The sequence below is a fragment of the Tympanuchus pallidicinctus genome, unplaced genomic scaffold, assembly GCF_026119805.1.
Source record: "Tympanuchus pallidicinctus isolate F22 unplaced genomic scaffold, pur_lepc_1.0 scaffold23, whole genome shotgun sequence".
Classification (NCBI taxonomy): domain Eukaryota; kingdom Metazoa; phylum Chordata; class Aves; order Galliformes; family Phasianidae; genus Tympanuchus; species Tympanuchus pallidicinctus.
The window spans coordinates 5,494,218-5,511,625 of NW_026294740.1; the positions used below are offsets into that span (position 1 = coordinate 5,494,218).

Consider the following 17,408-nt stretch of genomic DNA (forward strand, 5'->3'; position numbering starts at 1 on the left):
TTTTTGCTTGTTAATTGATCATCTCCTAATGGGCAAATATTTATCTTGCATGTGTCACAGCTTCTTTAGTTAGTCTTACTGCACAGAAGCCAGGAGTTGAGCAGGAGCTCCTTCCCCATCAGAGCAGAGAGGCTCTACCAGCACACAACAACCAGCAAGGCTGCAGTGCTTCACACTGCTCAGAAAGCATAAAATTCATCTAAATGTTCTCCCCACCTGTGGAGCTCATTTACAAGGATGCCCAGAGAGCAAGTCTTTCTGCAAGAAATTAATAGCAGATGTGAAGCAGTTTGACTGCTTTGTATTTATACATCTGTGAAGAGCTAGCACTTCCCATTCTGTCACACCTTTCTTCTAAAAGAAAAGATGTCTTCGGTATTGTCATTATCTTCTTTTGTTATTAGCATGCAGGTTACAATTATGAGAAGTGCAGTAAGGACTGTTAGGTGACTGGAGTGTAGGTTCATTTCCACCCAAGGTATGGCATCACTCGTTGCTGAAAGCAGAGTGGGGAGCAGGGACAGATCTCAGCTAATTTGGCCAACTTGTGAAAGCTGAAGTGTGTCACTGCCTCCTCTGGGGTTAGAATGGAAAAAGAATATTTAAAGAATCAAAAAACTTGATAGGCTGCAGAATTGGTGAAATAGCACCTGAAGCTTCTCTGTGGCTTATCAGGGTGCTTTGCTCAGCTAGAAAATGACTGTGCCAGGCTCATGGTTTGTAACACAGGTATTTCCCATAAACACTTGTGAGACACAGAATTAATTTCCTCTTGAGACAGATGGAATTCCTCATTTATAAAGTTGGTAAATAATGAGTTTTTCTAGTCAACTGTATTACCTTACTCAGGGGAAAAAAAAAGGGAATAAAAGGAGCTGGCCAAAGTGTTTGTCTTTGAGTGGAAAGTATTCTGTTAGCCTGGATAATGCAGCATATGGGTCACTGTGCCGGGTCTTTGCTTCCAGGTCCTGCATGAACGGGCAGTGGAGGCACTGCATGCATTACAGTCTCTTGGTGCGATGCTGTTTAAGAACCTTTGAGCACCACAAATGGAAATTTTGGGTGGCTGAAGCATTTATTTTGTTCACCTGTTTCAGAAAGGCACAGGGAAGGTTTCTTTTTTCTCTGAATCTGAAGATCTGTTGCACTTTGGCAGCTCTTCATTGGTTATTTTCAAAATGAGATTGAAATTTCCTTTCCTGAGTTGGAGTTCACCAATTCTATGATTTCTGTGCTCTGTCCAGGTGGCTGCAATTAACCCAAACCATCCTCTTGCTCAAATGCCTTTGCCTCCATCGATGAAGAACTGCATTCAGTTGGCAGCATGTGAAGCTAATGAATTGCTCCCTATGATCCCCGATCTGCCGGCCGACCTTTTCACATCATGCCTTACTACGCCGATCAAAATTGCTCTGAGATGGTAAGGATCATCTCCACTGTTGATGGCAAGTGCCTCATTCGTGTCGTTGTCTGTCGAAAGGATAGGTTTTCCTAATCCAAGTGCTTCATTTAACCTAATGTTTCTCTGCAGTATTGAATTACAAGATTTGAACTATGTGTCTGGGATGGACTGTTATTAATCAGAACTAGAAAGGTGAAAAAACTGTTATCTTCTACTTATTACATTTTAGATTCCAGCTCAATATCTAGGTTTGCTCAGATTAAAGGATTTACTGTTCTGGGAATTAAATATCTGCTTCTTCAGAGAGCAGAAATAGTACATAGTGCAATAACAACTCCTTGCAAATTGTCCTTCATACAAATGATATTCCAAATATTGCAGTTGCTGTAAACAATGCAGTAGCATTAAATAATGCTGTAGTGAAAGAGACCAAGCGATAAACCGAAGAAAGATGTTACATAAGGTTACAAAAACCTGCTAGATACAGGAGGAGCTTTGAAAGGACAGTGTTCTTACCCAACAGAGGAGAGGAGCAGCAGCAGTTTGGTGCCAGCTGAGGATGTGGTATCAGGAATCTGGTGTGTCCCTGCAGGTACAGAGCTCTGTTGATTTGTTCCTATCAGCACGTTTCAGTTCATCCTCTTAAGGTACTTTGTAGTCCAGAATGAAAAACTCCAGGTCATTAGCCAGACTAGGTTAAAAGAGGCAGAAACATATAGACGTGGCAGACAGCCATAAGCAATTGAGTCACTGCATCTGCAAGAGTTATGACTTCTGGAGATGCTCATAATAACTTCACAAGTCAGATTCTCTCTGAGTTCTAAAAGCAGCAAACAAAGTGATTTAATGTGGCCAGGTTCTGGTTTAGATCCATAGTGCCTTTGAACACCTAACTTTTGCTTGTAAGCACAGTCAAAAGTCTTTGATAGTTTAGCAGGGCGAAGAGCTGCAGTGACACGAGGATTATCTAGGAGGGAATTTTTGGGAAGGTTAATAAGAAAATAGTTTTCCAACCCATGTGTCAGGGACCTGGAGTCTGAAGTTGTGGGAGATTGGGCTAGGGTTTCTGCCAAGGAATGGCAAACTTCTGAATGGGAGAGGCAGCTGTGCACTCCTCTCGTTTCTTTAATATCCTTTTTGTATTACTACTTCTATTGTGAAAAATTAAAAATGATATTGTTGATCTAAGATAAGTTTGGTTGCGATATTAGGCACTCATTAGAACTCCCAAGTGAGCACTTGCAGACGGGTGACAGGGTTGAGCCTGCTGCTTAGCCAGAGGCATTTAATCTCATTTAATCCTGAGAGAACAGAATGCTTCCCTTCCAGGCAGGTGGGGGAAGGAGCACGCTGGCTTCCAGTGCAGCTGCTGCTTGGCAGTGCTTCAAGGCGAGCTGTCTGCCTTGACTGGGGCCTGGTCTCATCCTGGGTGCTGATACGGTCCTGGTAGGCTGCTCCTGAACTCTGCCTACAGCATGGAAACTCTCAAGCTGCCTGCTTTCTTTAAAAGCTGAGGAAATCACTTTGTGGCAAAATTCCTTGAGGGGAACTTAGAGAAATAGTGTGTTACTGTGGTTCCAGGGAGCTACTTTTGTCATATGGCTGCCATTGAGTCACTGCTAGCCAAGCAGCGTGATGTGAGCTGAAGCTTTCAGCTGTGTTTGTCTACAGAGGGAGACTTAGAAATTGAACTCAATGTTCTACCTGCTTAGTTCAAGGCTAGCCACGGGTGACAACGAGTGCCACTTGGCAAATGCAAACAAATGTGGCTTCTTTCTAAAATTACTTTTCAAAAAGAGTGCAAGACCAGTAGGTAAAACAAAAAGCCACAAAGGATTCAGCAAATGAAGGTCTGAGCTCAAGTTCCAGGGAGAATATTTTCATCAAGACTCCGTGTTAATGTGCAGTGAGGAGTTAAACAATTGCTTGTCAGGTTGTCTGACCTGAAGCTTGCAATTATTCTCAGTAACTCATTACTGTGAATCTGAGTTAAATCAATACCACAAAGACGCAGCGATCCTGCTTAATTTGTGTTGTTTTCACTATTTTGGAAAGACTTTGTGGGAATCCACGGCATGAGCTTTGATCTCTGTTGAAGATGAACTGGTTTGCCACAAACTGAAGCTTCTCGAGTAAAGTGAAGGTGTTTTTGTGTAATACAGAGCTGTGATCGTGAAGGTGAAGACGTGGAGGCTCAGGTGGAGTTGTTTTGGTTGGAAGGAAGCCCCCTCTGAACATACAACCCTTCACACAACAGTGTTTGATGGACAACTTGTATTATTGAGAAAGGCTTTTCCAGATATTCTGATCTGTTCAGGAGGCTTGTGCTCATCTCCATGGGAACATGGCTGAGGGGAGACAGGCAGGTTCTTGAGCAGAGCTGCTCCTGGTGCAGCGTGAGATGCCTGGAGTTGTCTCGCTTGTGTTTGGCAGGAAGGGTTGTCAGAATACTCTCCAGGTAAAGGATTTAGAGCCATGAACCTCAGCTACTGTTGGTGCTGATGCAGGTGGGTGCTCTGCTAACTCCTGGTTAGTGAGGCCTTTCCTACTGCATCGAATCCAAATGTTATGTGTGTTGCTTTTTATTGCACATATTAAAAAAAGAAAATCTCCTCTATAATCTGCAGATTACACTCCTTTTATATTCCCTATTGATTGGCATTATTACTGTTGTATTTCTATCCATGCAAGTTCTGCAAATGAGAACTTGCTTGCAGACTGTTGTTATTCACTGCAGTTAAAAAGAATAGATGTGGAGCCAGGCTGCCTTCCTCATGCAGTTGTTCAGTGCAAGCTGTATGTCAGGCACTTAACCAAAAATACTCTTCTAATTCAGTTGGACCCTTTTGTTAAAGCTGGCCCTGAGCTCTGCAAAATTATTTTTGAAATAAAAGATTTTTGCAAGTCCAGACTGACGAGTTAATGAGGTTTCACATGAGGAGTTTATAGGCAAATGAAAGCTGGATGAATCAATTCCTGTACATCCCATTTTGCGTGTGTATTTGGGATAAATTGATTGACAAAATCACTTCACAAATGGAATTGCATCCACCTCAGGCCGGGAAAAAAAAAGATACTGGTGATAGAAACACAGATGGATGAATGGTGCACCTGAATTTGGTGCACAAAACTCTTAATCAAACGGACTGACAATTTCAGAGCTCTGCTGTCTGAACTCTGGGTAGCTTCATACTGACTGTCTTCATGTGCAGTCACTGTTGTGAGCTGACATTCCAAATGTATGTTGCAGCTATGTATAAGGCAAGCTTAAAGGTAGGACATATGGATTGTCAATCTTGACTGACTTAACCAAGAAGGAGAACCAGCTATTGCAGAGAGAGGCAGCAATCAGAGTACAGTTGGTGCACTTTGTGTTCAGATCTGTGTGTCTCTTGCACTGTCTGCAGTAAAGCAGTTGGAAGTTGTGTTTGGTGGTGCATCGTATGCTGATGTTATTGTCAGTCCCTGAAGGCATAAACAAGCTGCAAGAGTAATTTCACAATTTTACATTTAGAGGAGAAGGCTGCAATTGTCCGGACTGCCTGAAGAACCTCCTTACGTGAGGTTATGGTGCTCCTGAAAAGTACAGGAAACCCCTCTGGCCAAAAATAAACGAAGTTTAAAAGCACCTCAGACTCAGGAATTTTAAATGCTCAGCTGTGTGCACTGGGACCCACGTGCAGCAAGATTGTCAGTGCCTGGGAGTAAACGCTTGACTCCTGACAGCTGATTTTGTGTTGGATCAGTTGCACATTTAAAGTGTTTGTTTCCAATGTATGCATTTTGTGTTTGTGCTTGAAGGTCTGGGGGTTTAAACTGAGCCAATCCCCTGTCCTACACTTAGACTTCTCTAACTAAACTGAGTTTCAAAACATTCCTGGGTTATCTGAGAAAAATCTGAGCATTGTTATGCATGTTACTGCTTTTCTTCTGTGTCGCCTGGTGTGTATTGGTACTTTTACTGCAGCTCTGACATCTCCTGCCTGATGACACCAAGCATCCACTTGAGACATCACGTTTGGAGCCTTGGAGTAATGAGAGGGAGGTTGCAGATACAGGATGAAGGAACATTCTGTTTACAAGTACATTTTCTTGGCAATCACTGCTTGTTAGAGAGGAAATGCAAATAGTCTGTTAGCAGTTACAAGGGGTCTTAATGAACTCATCTCTTTCGAAATTTTCACAAGTGGGGATTTGTAAAACACCAAAATGCACCAATAGATCAAGCACAGACAAAAGCATTAAGCTCCCATTCAGGCGGATATAAACAGGTCTGTGATGAGGGCAGGATGTTTTTCTTCTCTAAGTCAAGTGCAGTCTGGTTGTATTTTGTCATTTTTGAGGAGCCAAGGCTTGACCAAAATAGCCTGGATGTAAGTTTATCTACATCTTTGCCCACAGTGCAACTCCCTAAGGAGAGTGCAAACTGACAGCTGTGCAACGCATTCATTGTGTGGGCATGTTTATAGCTGACCCTCAAAGGTGTGCATATCTCACTGCTGCAGATATTGGAGGAAATGTTGGCGCAGGGGCATTTCTCATGTACACATGTCCTGAATGTCTGTATGCACGGGGAAGCTTTCTGCTTCTTTGTCCGAACAGCTGTAACCAAAGGCCTCGTGCTCAGAAGAAATCCTTGCAACAAGGAGGCTCATATATTTGTTTGCCCTGAGGCAAACCAGCACCGGGTGAGACCCTGCTCATCAGCTCGGGGTCCCTTGCTGCCTGCCCAAGGAATCAGGCTGCACTTTGGTGCTGGCAGCTCATCCTTCTTCTGCAACATGCCTTGCTGCTTGCAGCTCTGTCCTATTAATCTGTGAGCTTGTAAAATATTGCTGAGTGCTGAGGTCATATCATAACTCACATGAGAGGCTTCCAAAGTAAATACAAAATGCTGTGTGACATGGTGATAGGTGGAACCCTTTTCTTTGTGGAAAACAAATGTGTAACAGCCCAAAGTTGTGCAGGCTTTGCTTTAATCCTTTCAGATATGTCGTAATGCAGAGACATTGAGCAGCACAGCGAGGAAGTGTTTTGGCATCCACAGTCTGCAGGGAGATTCCAGGCTGATTCCAATAACCCAGTTCTGCCGTGCTGAGATCTGCTCGCAGGGTTTGTCTGAGAGTGGTGTTTCCCTCAGTGGCTCTGTAATGCAGCTCTGCGAGGTGTCTGTGTGTAAGGGATTGTACTGGGGTTCTGCTGTAGCAGAAGATAGTTTCATAGATAGTTTCATGCCTTTTTTTCTTTTTTTTTGGTGATGGATGGCACACACCTCAGGAAAGCAGCCTAGAGAGCACTTAGGTTTTCAGAGCCCATCCCTGATCTTGGCAATAATGGATGTCCTGCAGGCAAGGGGACCACAGGGACATCCTGAGTGACTGAAAGGTTTCAAAATGACCTCGGCACATCTTGATCTCTGCTGTGCTAAGAGAAAGCCTTGCGGATGCCGGTGTCATGGAAAGGAGAGGCTGGGGAACCCTGTCTGCTGAGGGGCCTCAGCTCCGGTGTAGGGGCTGAGTACCGACCTCTTGTGCTGCACAGTGAGCTCTTCCACAGCAGAGAGCGGATTTCTGAATGCTGAGAAGCAGGCTGGCATCGTGGTGACACGAGAGGAAGTCATTTCTCCAACTGACAGCTCTGTTATTCCTCCTGGAGCTGTGGTTTCCCAGCTCTGCTCTCCGAACCACAAAGCGCATCCCAGCAGCGGGGCTGTTGGCCGTGCTGCCTCCCACCTGCACCCAGCACAGTGCTGTGCTGATGCAGTCCTGGAGCAGCAGTACTTGCAGTGCTGAGGAAGTGGAGTCAGCATTTCTTTAATTAAATAACTGTGGGTTTTGAACATGACACGTTGCTCCCAGCCTCCATCACCTGCCCTGCCTGCAGCGTCGGCTCCTCAGGGATGCTGGGCACCATTCCCCTTTCCTTCCCTCCCCAGGAACCCCGCTCCCCCCATGCATTGGAGTGCTGTCACTGTGACAGAGCCTGGCTCTGACACTCAGCACTGGAAATGGCCACATACTCAGGAGTGTGACAGAAGTGAAAGGCCCTGTGTGACTCTGGTTGTGCTGGGGGAAAGTTTTCCACCCAAACTCTATTTTAAAAGCAGAAACACTGTAACAAAAACCTTCTTCCATGTTTTTTTTCCACACAGACTTTGCTGTTAAATATACAAGGAGTGTGTTTTGTTTTTGTTTTCTCCTCCACAGGTTTTGTATGCAGAAGAGTGTCAGACTGGTGCCGGGAGTCACGCTGGATTTGATAGAGAAGTAAGCCAGATTTCACATATATATATATATGTATATTTTATTTTTTTTTCTTTTTTTTCCCCTGTTGGTCTATTTCCTGGCTATTTTCAGCATTTCACTTGTTTATCCAAGGGGAAATTTCTTTGCAAGCCTTGCACAGGGTCCCTCCCTGATGGGTTTGCTGTCCGTGTCCCATTGCAGCCAGCTCTGGTCATGGGCACCTATGGGGCAGACGTGCCCACCCAGCATCACCAGAACCACCACGAGCAGAAAAATGCTCACCGAAAGCATTGCCTTTCATTTCCTTGCTATGCTGTCCTGTTACCCTTTCTCCAGCAGTGTTATGTTTCTGACTTAACACTGAAATGAGCTATAATCCTTCTTCTCAAACAATATTTGAGCGTAATTACTGATTCTGAAGCAGCTGAGGGAAGAAAGCTGTTCGTAAATCTCCTTCAGTTTATACCAACAAGCTGGCCTTTGAAATAATAATTGCCCACCAGGGTCCCTGCTGGCTTTTCACATTTTTTTTTTTTAATGGGAAGCGTGTTCTTAAAGTCAGGGCAGTGGATGCAGGCACTCTGTCCTCCCTGTGGATTATTTTTGAATATCCTATTCTGGGAACATTGCTACACGCGCACAAACCGGGAGTAATTAATTAAACGCTGTTCAATTTCTGAGGAGTTTGGATGCTAGAAATATCATTGTCAAGATGAATTAGAGCCTGCATGTCTGCTGTTCTGACGTGTGGGTGCCCACAGCCCGGTTACCATCCTTGGTCTGAGACAAAAGCTGTGGAACTGAGAGGCATCGTGAAGGGGCTGAGGAAGCAGGAGCAATAAGCTTTATAAGTAGTAAGAGTTATAAGTAATAAGAGTTATAAGTTATAAGAGTAATAAGCTTTTAAAGGGGAGAGATATTTCAGACTTTCTTGTTTTTCTGATAATCTTCCGAATGGTGTCACAAAGTACAGCAGTGGCTCATTGCTCGTGCTGCCCATAGCAAACTGTGGGTGATAGCAGAGGCAGTGAGGTAAGGTAAGGTTGCATCAGCTAACATTTCTTGTTCAGGTTTTGCTTTAGCGAATCGTTCCCTGTTGAGTAACTTGCACATTTCTCATTCTGATGAGGTTAAAGATGCTTCTCAATGCCATTAGTTCTTCCACAGGGTGCATTTTAAGCATAGACAGGCTTATCAGGAGAATCTGGGTATTTAATCATGGCAATTTTACACGTGAAAATTTGATTATCCTCTCATCTCGGTTGGAGAAACAAAGCATTGATTCTGCAAAACTGTATTTCAGCAGCACTAGTCTTAACCAAAATTAAAATCATTTCTCAGCTTTCTAAAGCAAACACGAGACCTGTGAGGCTGACAAGCAGATGGTTTAAGCTGTATTTATTTCTAAAGTTTAGTTGCTTCCTGCCCTAATGCATGTCTGGTTATTCACGCCATGTAACCATGGACTGCTAAAATAGGATCTAGACGTAAATTGCTTCCAAACCTAAACCAGCATGGCCCACAGTGGGAGATGGTTTTAGGGATCATTTAGGGAGCTCATTTGAAGTAATAGGGATGACTTCTTTCTGAACCAGTGTGCTCACCGTTGATGCAGGCTGGGGTCTCTTTGGGTCACAGAATAAATGTGGTCCAAAATAGTGACTGTGTTACGTTAACTGTGATTAACAGACTGCTACAAGAGCGTGTCAAAGCAGAGAACATATGGCAATGTCAGTGACAGTCTGAGCCAGGTAGCTCAGGAGTTGGCTTCCTTCATGGAAGGAACCTTCATGTTACTGAGGGTTAAAAACTCTTCAAATAATGGTTTACTGAAAAAAATCATCAATATCCTTGTTGATAAATACCACAGCGAATGTGGATTCTGTAGGGTCAGAGAATCATAGAATGAGCAAGGTGGGAAAAGGCCCTCAAGGTCACCAAATCCAGGATTGTTTTGAAGACCCTCTTCATGCAGGCTGCACTAGAAATAGGTTCCTGTAGATACCAGGTGTTTAAACCCTCACATAATAATATGCTACGTATCATCAGTTAGAGAAAACACATGTTTTTTATTGCAGTCCCAAGATAGCACTAGAATACTTCTCCATTTGCCTTTGTGTGTATTGTAATTTATAATTTAGTTGTCTTTAGAACTGTGGAGAGAGTTTATATTCTAATTAGGCTGCAGACTTTGGGACTAAATTAGCCTGCACCTTCTTTGAAGGGCCCAAACTAATAATTATTTAGGCTGAACCGGCGTCCTGATGAATAAACGCATGGTGCATCCTGATGTGCGTTTCTATTACAGATCTGCTGAGATAAAGGTAAAAAAAAAAACCCCTCATTTAGAAATAAAGATGTTTGCTGGAGCCAGGCAATGAATTGTAAAGGAAAAAAGGAGAACTTTAGGTTGGTGGAGTGCTAAGAGTTGGGGCAGCTCTGGCTGTCCCTCGTGGCAGCGCTGATGTCAGGCATCCCTGCTGGCTCCCTTGGTCCCTTCTGCTCGATGACAAGTTGTCCTGTCATCTCACAGCTGGCTGTGGGGCTCCTGAGTGCAGGGAACGGAGGCTTTGTTCTGCCTTTAGACATTTTTAGTAATTCCCTAAGGGGCAGTATAGCTTGGTGTATGGGCTGTGAGCTGGGTACCAAGAGCTGGGGCTGTGTGATTGCAAGGCTGCCCTGCATTGCTGCACAGGCTCTCCCTCTTGAAATCGCGGTCTCAAAAGAGTGACAACAGTATATTGCTTTCCCAGGAGATTTTTGCCCAGGTCCATTTGGTGCCTGGCAAAGGGTGAGAAATCTTGTCCCCTGTTGTCATGCTTTGTTACAGAGGGCCTGTTCTGGATGTCACGTAGGCAGGAGGCCGTGGGAGAGATGTGTCTTGCTGCAGCGCGCTGCTGCTGCTCCCGACGCAGAGCGCCCATCTTGGGGCTGTCACTCACCAGCACAAAATCTATTTATAACAATCACTAGAAATAACGAATTTGGGACTAAAATTAATTTTGTTTCCATTTTAAGCATTATAGACTGTCAGGGCCCAGAACTTATTAATGTTGGAGTGCCTATTGATTATTGATGGTGTTCAGTAGGAGCCTGTTTAAAGACAAAGTAGGAAAAATAAAATCCCAAGATATCACGCAGCAAAGGTAATGCAATTGGAGAACATGTAGAAATTTTGCTGTCGTGTAACAAATATCTCCTGTGTGTGCCCTCAGAATGTAATTAATCAGCTGTGTCAGAATGGTAAATTGGGGGATGGGCTGTGGAGTGCAGCTGGTTAATTCCTAATGCTTTTTCCAGGTGATCTCAGCTGAAATCATGAGCAATGTGAAGTTACAGTTCAACTAGTCCAATTTCTGCCATTCTGCAACTTAGTTTTTTTAAATTATTTTAATTAGATTTATACTAGCAAATCTTAGTTTGCCTTTAGGTCTGACTTAGGCAGCTTTCATTCCCTTTCATTTTCTTCTGCAAAATTCAATAGAAAGCAGTAGAGCATATATTTCAGGATGTCTTGTCTTAGTCAGTGCTGTGAGGATGCTGTGCCATGCTACCTGTCTGCAATGGGTACTCGAGTGCAGGGAGAATGCTTCTTTGGAAGGCACTGAAACACTTCTGTTCCGTAGCAAATCTGGTTTTACTGAAACTGACTATTTAATTTGATCACTCTTGTTACAGGGAAACAGCCTGTAGTGTAGGCAAAGTCTATTGTATATACAAAGTGAAGATTACACTCAACAGGATGGTTTTCATGGCAACACTTCTTTCGTATCTTTGTGCAGAACGACGACAGGATTGAAAACTGGTGTGCAAAGCCTGACAGAAGTCTCCAACAAAAATCATTGGAGAACTTCAAACGTTTTGTCTTCCTCAAGGAGTTTGCCAAGGTTTCAGGAGCTGCATCACGGCGGCCCTGCGCCATTGGTGTGATTTGTGATGAGAGCGCGTTGTCTTTGAGCCCATTAGCTGTGCTGATCACTTCTAAGCAGTTCTTGCCAGTTCAGGAGATTGCTGCAGCACATATGCTGTGTGCAGAATTGTTTTACCATTTTCTGTGATATACTCTCCTCTTTTTTTTCCCTGAGGCTATAAAATGTGAAGTATACTTACTTATTTTTCCCTATGCTAAAACTATGGTGAATGTTTGCAGCTATAAATCAACGCCAATGTGTTTTGTTTTTTGAAGTCTTCAGTATCTTATTGTGTATCTCACATTGTATGTATTACAGTACAAAAATAGAGGTAATGGTGGAGCCCATCCAAAGGGAAAATCTGGCATCCTTTGAAGTAAACGCTTCCCCTGTAATTAAAGTGATTCATAGGATTTTGCTAAATTTCTGACAAGGACATTGATGTTAACACCTAGCACGAGCTCCTTAGTGACCCTGACATTTTGTAGTCTTCCCTTCTCACAACAGACTGCAATGATTTAGGTCTTTGTAAAGGCGTCTGTCAGGAAGTTGATGGAAGAAGCAATCGAGAGTCCAGAGATGTTAAATTGAAGCCAGCAGCTGAGGCAGCCTGCCCTTTTTTCCTTTTCTTCCCCTCCCTCAAAAACAGTTTTTACAAATGAAGCCTGCTTTGTGCTTACTGTCAAAGGCTCTCTGGTGATCGTCAAAGCGTAATGAGAAAGACATCAGGAGAAGTGATGCCAAGATGATAGCAGTGTTCCCTGTGGGGGAGGATACTTCTGGGGCGTTGCAGCCTGCTGGCTACGTAGGTGCCTGTCCAAATACGAGGTATTAGAAACTTCAGTTTAGAATCACAGGACAGGTTTGGAAGAGCATCTTGTGGAACAGAAGTGTGCTGAGTCTCAGACATGCTTCATCTGAAGATTTTTATAGTGAAACTCTGAAAAGATTGCAATAGTGAAGTGACCTCTACTCCTCTGAGAGAGGTGTAGATGGTGAGTTAAAAAATACAGAACGGGAACCCCCTGATTGACTATTTCAAATAAATCTGTGGTGATCAGGGTCTACTGACACTGAGCAGCACTGTGTTAAACCCCCGTCGATCACTCAGCTCTTCATTGGAGCGGTACAAGCTGTCCTCTGGTTTCTGGGATGAGAGCTTGAGCAGTCCGATCTAGGAGCAGAGAACACGTGTTGATTTTCATCTGTCGATTTATCGTACTGACTGTTCCAACTTTAATTGATTCCTGTGTGCGGCACAGAGAACAGCAGTGCTGCCAATTTCATCCTAATGGCTCTTTCTAGCTCTGCTTCAAAATCGGAAAGCCCTGCTACGGTTTGGCGCAGTTATTGAAACGTATTGCCTTTCATTCTGGTGCTATTCCACACTCTCTACCCTCACCATTAACACCTAATGCATAGGTTTGCAAAGCGCTGAGCACCATTAATCTTCGCAGTGCTGGAGCTTGTACCTTCCTGAGTGCGTGTGGGGGCAGAGAGGAAATGAACTCACCTGATGACACGGCAGATGTGCGAATGACGTCCTGTTAATGTCTGCTTCGTGACTGCAGTCCCTACAGGCAGCTCTGTTTCTATGAATCTGGCAGCTCCTCTTAGAAAGCACGGTTGCTTGGTGCAAAAATACCAAGTGTATTTTAACAGCCAAACTAGAACCTGTATTAAACTAACAAGAAGCCATTTTTAGCCTTTCAGTGCAAACAATAAGCATGCCTTGCTCCCTGATAAAGCAGATTACTCAAATGAAAAGAGTTTCGTAGGTTGTGCTGCTAGCATCAACTTTTGGTTTCAGCCTGTCATTCCTGCTTAGTGCCATCAGTAAGATAATTATCAACACACAATTTGCATTTAATAAACAGAAACTAGTATGAACTGTATGCAGAGCTCTCCATCTGCTGTAAAGATTCAAACTCCACCATGAAACACTATTTCTCTTTGCACTGAAAGCTGACTTGAAAGCGGCCTTTAGAAGGCTTAAGCTCAGCATTTGGCTTGCAAGGAATACCTCAACAAGGAATGCTTTGGTTTCTAATTAATAGCATTACAACTTATGAAATGCTGGTATTTTGCTGCAGAGGGTGTTCTGCAATGCAAATATTGATGTGAAATCCTCCTAAGAGCGGTTGTGTGGCCTTGTGTTCCCTCTGCTTGCTCTGGGGGATCAGTTAATAAACAGTTTCAGAGCTGTATATTTTTCCTCTGATATCAAGACAGACAGGAATTTTTTATAAGATGTTAATTTCTATCTATTTCAGAAATGTATGCAAGGGAATGTGCTTCATCTGAACCTGCATAGGGAATGCTGCTGCCATATGTATCAGAACAACTCAGCATAGACAAAGCTTTGCTCTTCATATAGATTGTCTTGATACTTTCACTGTATGAATTTGTTTTTCCCAATGCAAAGCAACAAAGCATTAGAAAGGATATCTGAGAAAACTGAGAACAGGAAGCTGAGAGACCTTGAAGAACAATTCACAGCTTCTTTGCTTTCCCTGAGTCCTGAGTGGATGTTGACGTGGTGCCCAGCAGACCTTGGGCTGCTCTCTTGACTCACAGCAGACATCACTTGCAGGTCCTGCAGCTCCTTTGGACTGTTGTTATGGCTGAGCAAATACAGCACAAGCTCAGCTGGGTGAAATGAATTTGAGCACCTTCTTTCAGTTCACAAAAGCGAGGTCCTCCCAGGTGGTGAACAGGACAGCTGCTTTCCCTCCTTCCAACATGAAACGCACCTGGGCAGTGCTGTAGTGTTCTTTCAGTTACAACCAAAAAGCAAGCAGCTCGATGTAGCTCATGGAAACACTTTCAGATTGAAATCTGTCCCTCCATGGATCAGAGACTGAATCTCTTAGGTTTGCATTGTGCTGGCAGGCTGCAGTTTGGTGCTGTTCTGCCGTGCTGAATCCCTGTCAGGCTGTCCCTGGTGCATTGATGCCTGGAGTAACAAATGGGCAGCCCAGGGGGATGGGATGTTATCTGCTCTGCCCTTCTGCCTATCTCTGGCTACAGCTTTCCACCTGGCTGCTCCTCAGCAGAGCTAAATAGCTCGTGTTCCTCTGAAGCACGTGTGCCTGAAACCTTTAAAAACATTCAGTTGCTTCTCTTTCTTAATGATTAAATGCTCTTCTTTCTTCATCCACTAGCACAATGTATTCGTTAGCATGAGGATTCTTCCCTCTGATGAGTGTTCATCCACAATGCTCAAGTCCTTCTCTGCTGTAGGAGTAACCTTTAATTTCTCACTCCATGGCATCATGAATGCTTGGAGGAATCGGTTTGGTTTGCTTCTGAAGAGAGGGGACGTAGCTGCTGTAGTCACAGTGAAGGCCTTCGCTGTGGCAGACCGAGTGCCAGCTCAGTCCATTGCTGTTTGTGTGCTGTAATGGGCCTCTGGCTCCGAGGAGGTGTGCTTAGAAGCAGATATTTGGTTAGTGCTCATGTAACGTGCTGCTGTTTTATTCCTGTAGAATCACTAGTTGGTCCCCTGCTTTTGCTTTGTCTGAGAAAGGGAACAGATCTGTGAGTACTGCAGCTTTTTGGAGGATTTGAGTTATTTTTTCCTACCTAAGACAGAATCTTAAAGACAATCTTGCTCACTTTCAGTGCATGTCCTGTGTGTTTGCAGTGCCAGGAGTCTCTTGCTGTTTGGAAAGCTGCCATCCCAGCTATTGATCACTGCCACTTTTTTTTTTTTTTCCCTACATCAAAATATTTGATAAAATTAGCAATTGGATTCCTCAGCATTTTTTGTACCACAAATAGACTCCAGATATGTATTGCTGACAAGATGTTGATATTTTTAGGGTTGACACAGCACTCCCTGTTGCAGCCTGGGTAGTTGTGCACACTGAGCAGATGGAGGATGGCCGTGAGCTCCGGTGTGAGCCTGAGCGCAGCAGCAGAGGCAGTGCTTTGTGCTTCCCTTCATGCTGTGCTGGCAATCTCCTGGCACTCTGGGGAGAAAGGAGTTTGTTCTCTTCAACAGAGAAAGAATAATAAAGCAGAATAGGAAGAAATTATTACTATTTTCTTATGTTATGCTTTTTGTGCATATAGGTACCACCGTAACAAGTGATGCAGTTATAGGGTGACTGTGTGCAACGTGTTTAAACAATAAAAGCCCAACTTATAGGGAACGTCCTTGTTCCCCCTTCCCTTCTTCCCCCACAGGATTCCTGGAAGGCTGAATGACAGGAGAACTCCCCTGGGAGAGCTGAACTGGATCTTCACAGCCATCACAGACACCATTGCGTGGAACGTGTTGCCTAGAGGTACGACTTGGGCAGGCAAAGCAAGTTTTCATCAGGAGGGAGTGTTGCTGATTCAAAGCAGGATGAAGAGTGAGAGAAACGAGACGCTGAAATAAGGAGAAAATTAAAGCTTAATATTGAAAGAGCAGCTCAGGCATGATCTTGAGGCTACTTAAATTTTTTATATTCGTTCTTCTCAGCAACAATTTCAGCAACGTGATAATTAGAAACTAGGAAGGTTTTTTCCAGTGCTAATGTGGTTGCTTTAGCTTGAATAATTTTCTTACTGTATCTGGAAAAAGCAATCTGTTTTCTTGCAGCCTTTGTCAGCATCATGGAAAAAACAACTTTCTCTCTCTTTGCTGACAGCACCGTGTATCTTTTGCCAAGTAACTTCACCCCATTTTTCAACCTCTGTTCTGCTCTGAGTTCATTCTCTAGAGCGTGAGCGGCCAAATTTGTATACATTTGTATGCTAATGCTCATTGCTGCATAAATAGTTCTTTGCCCTTCTAGGAGATAGTTATCATTTGTTATCTTTTACTGTTCATGTTGGCTTTTCGTGAGCACATCAAACTGCCAGTTAGTACTGCAGTTCTTTATTAAATGGTACACACAGGTCCTTTTCTCCCTTACAATTTCCAAATCACTAGAAGTGAAATTTTGTCCAGAAAGGGTAAATCCAGCCTGAGGTAGACAGTAGTTACTTATTTTCATGTGAAATGCCGAGTAATAGCGATGTTTTAAGGGAACTCAGGGCAGATGTCCTTTAAGAGTTGGGATATCCTGCCACTAAAAGACTGTTACAGATTCTTTTGTTGTTGTTTGAATAAAATATTTACATATTTTTATCACTTAAGTGATTTTTACATAATACCTCGGGTACTGGAGTTACAAAGATGCTCATCTGTGCTATCTCTTGACAGATCTTTTCCAGAAGCTCTTCAGGCAAGACTTGCTGGTGGCCAGTTTATTTCGTAACTTTCTCTTGGCAGAAAGAATTATGAGATCCTACAACTGTACCCCAGTCAGCAGCCCCCGCCTGCCCCCCACGTACATGCATGCAATGTGGTAAGTCACAGAGTTCCCTGTGCTGCAAAGGCTGCTGCTGCCTTTGGGAGCTTTGCCTGGGGAGCTGCAGTCGTGAAAGATTGTTACTACTCAAATCTGCGCGGTGCTTTACTGATGAAGTCTGCGGATCAAAAATGGAAGAGCATGTGGCAGTGTAAATACCCATCTACAGATTTATTGCTTCTCTTTGCATACGTGCACGTGATGCAATTCTGTAATGCAGAAGGTTCTATTCAGCTATATAATCATTCATGCCAAATAGGAAGGGAATGGGACATCACCTTTATTTGCACAGAGCAAAGCTGATCCCCTCTGATTGCAAAGGGTGGGGGGCATTGGGGGCCGAAGGGAGAAAATCATAACTTGCATGGTAGAGTTCTTTTGCTGAACAATAGAGTTCATCTGTTGTCACTGTTGCTTTTAAGATGATTAACAGAAATGGAGGTGGCACAGTTACATAAAGCCTCTTAAATGTGGTTTTGACTATCAAACAAGCATTCCATGAACA

At 43.6% G+C, this 17,408-nt stretch overlaps 1 protein-coding gene across 4 annotated transcripts in view; it reads left to right on the top strand.

Annotated features, from left to right (window-relative positions):
• Positions 1-17,408, top strand: part of RPTOR (regulatory associated protein of MTOR complex 1) — a 118,956-nt gene that overhangs the window by 36,209 nt on the left and 65,339 nt on the right. For all 4 annotated transcript variants that reach the window (XM_052687521.1, XM_052687522.1, XM_052687523.1 and 1 more), the window contains exons 6-9: positions 1,245-1,420; positions 7,609-7,668; positions 15,750-15,850; positions 16,756-16,900. In XM_052687521.1, coding sequence (XP_052543481.1) covers positions 1,245-1,420; positions 7,609-7,668; positions 15,750-15,850; positions 16,756-16,900 — 482 coding nt within the window. The remainder of the gene's footprint in view (positions 1-1,244; positions 1,421-7,608; positions 7,669-15,749; positions 15,851-16,755; positions 16,901-17,408) is intronic.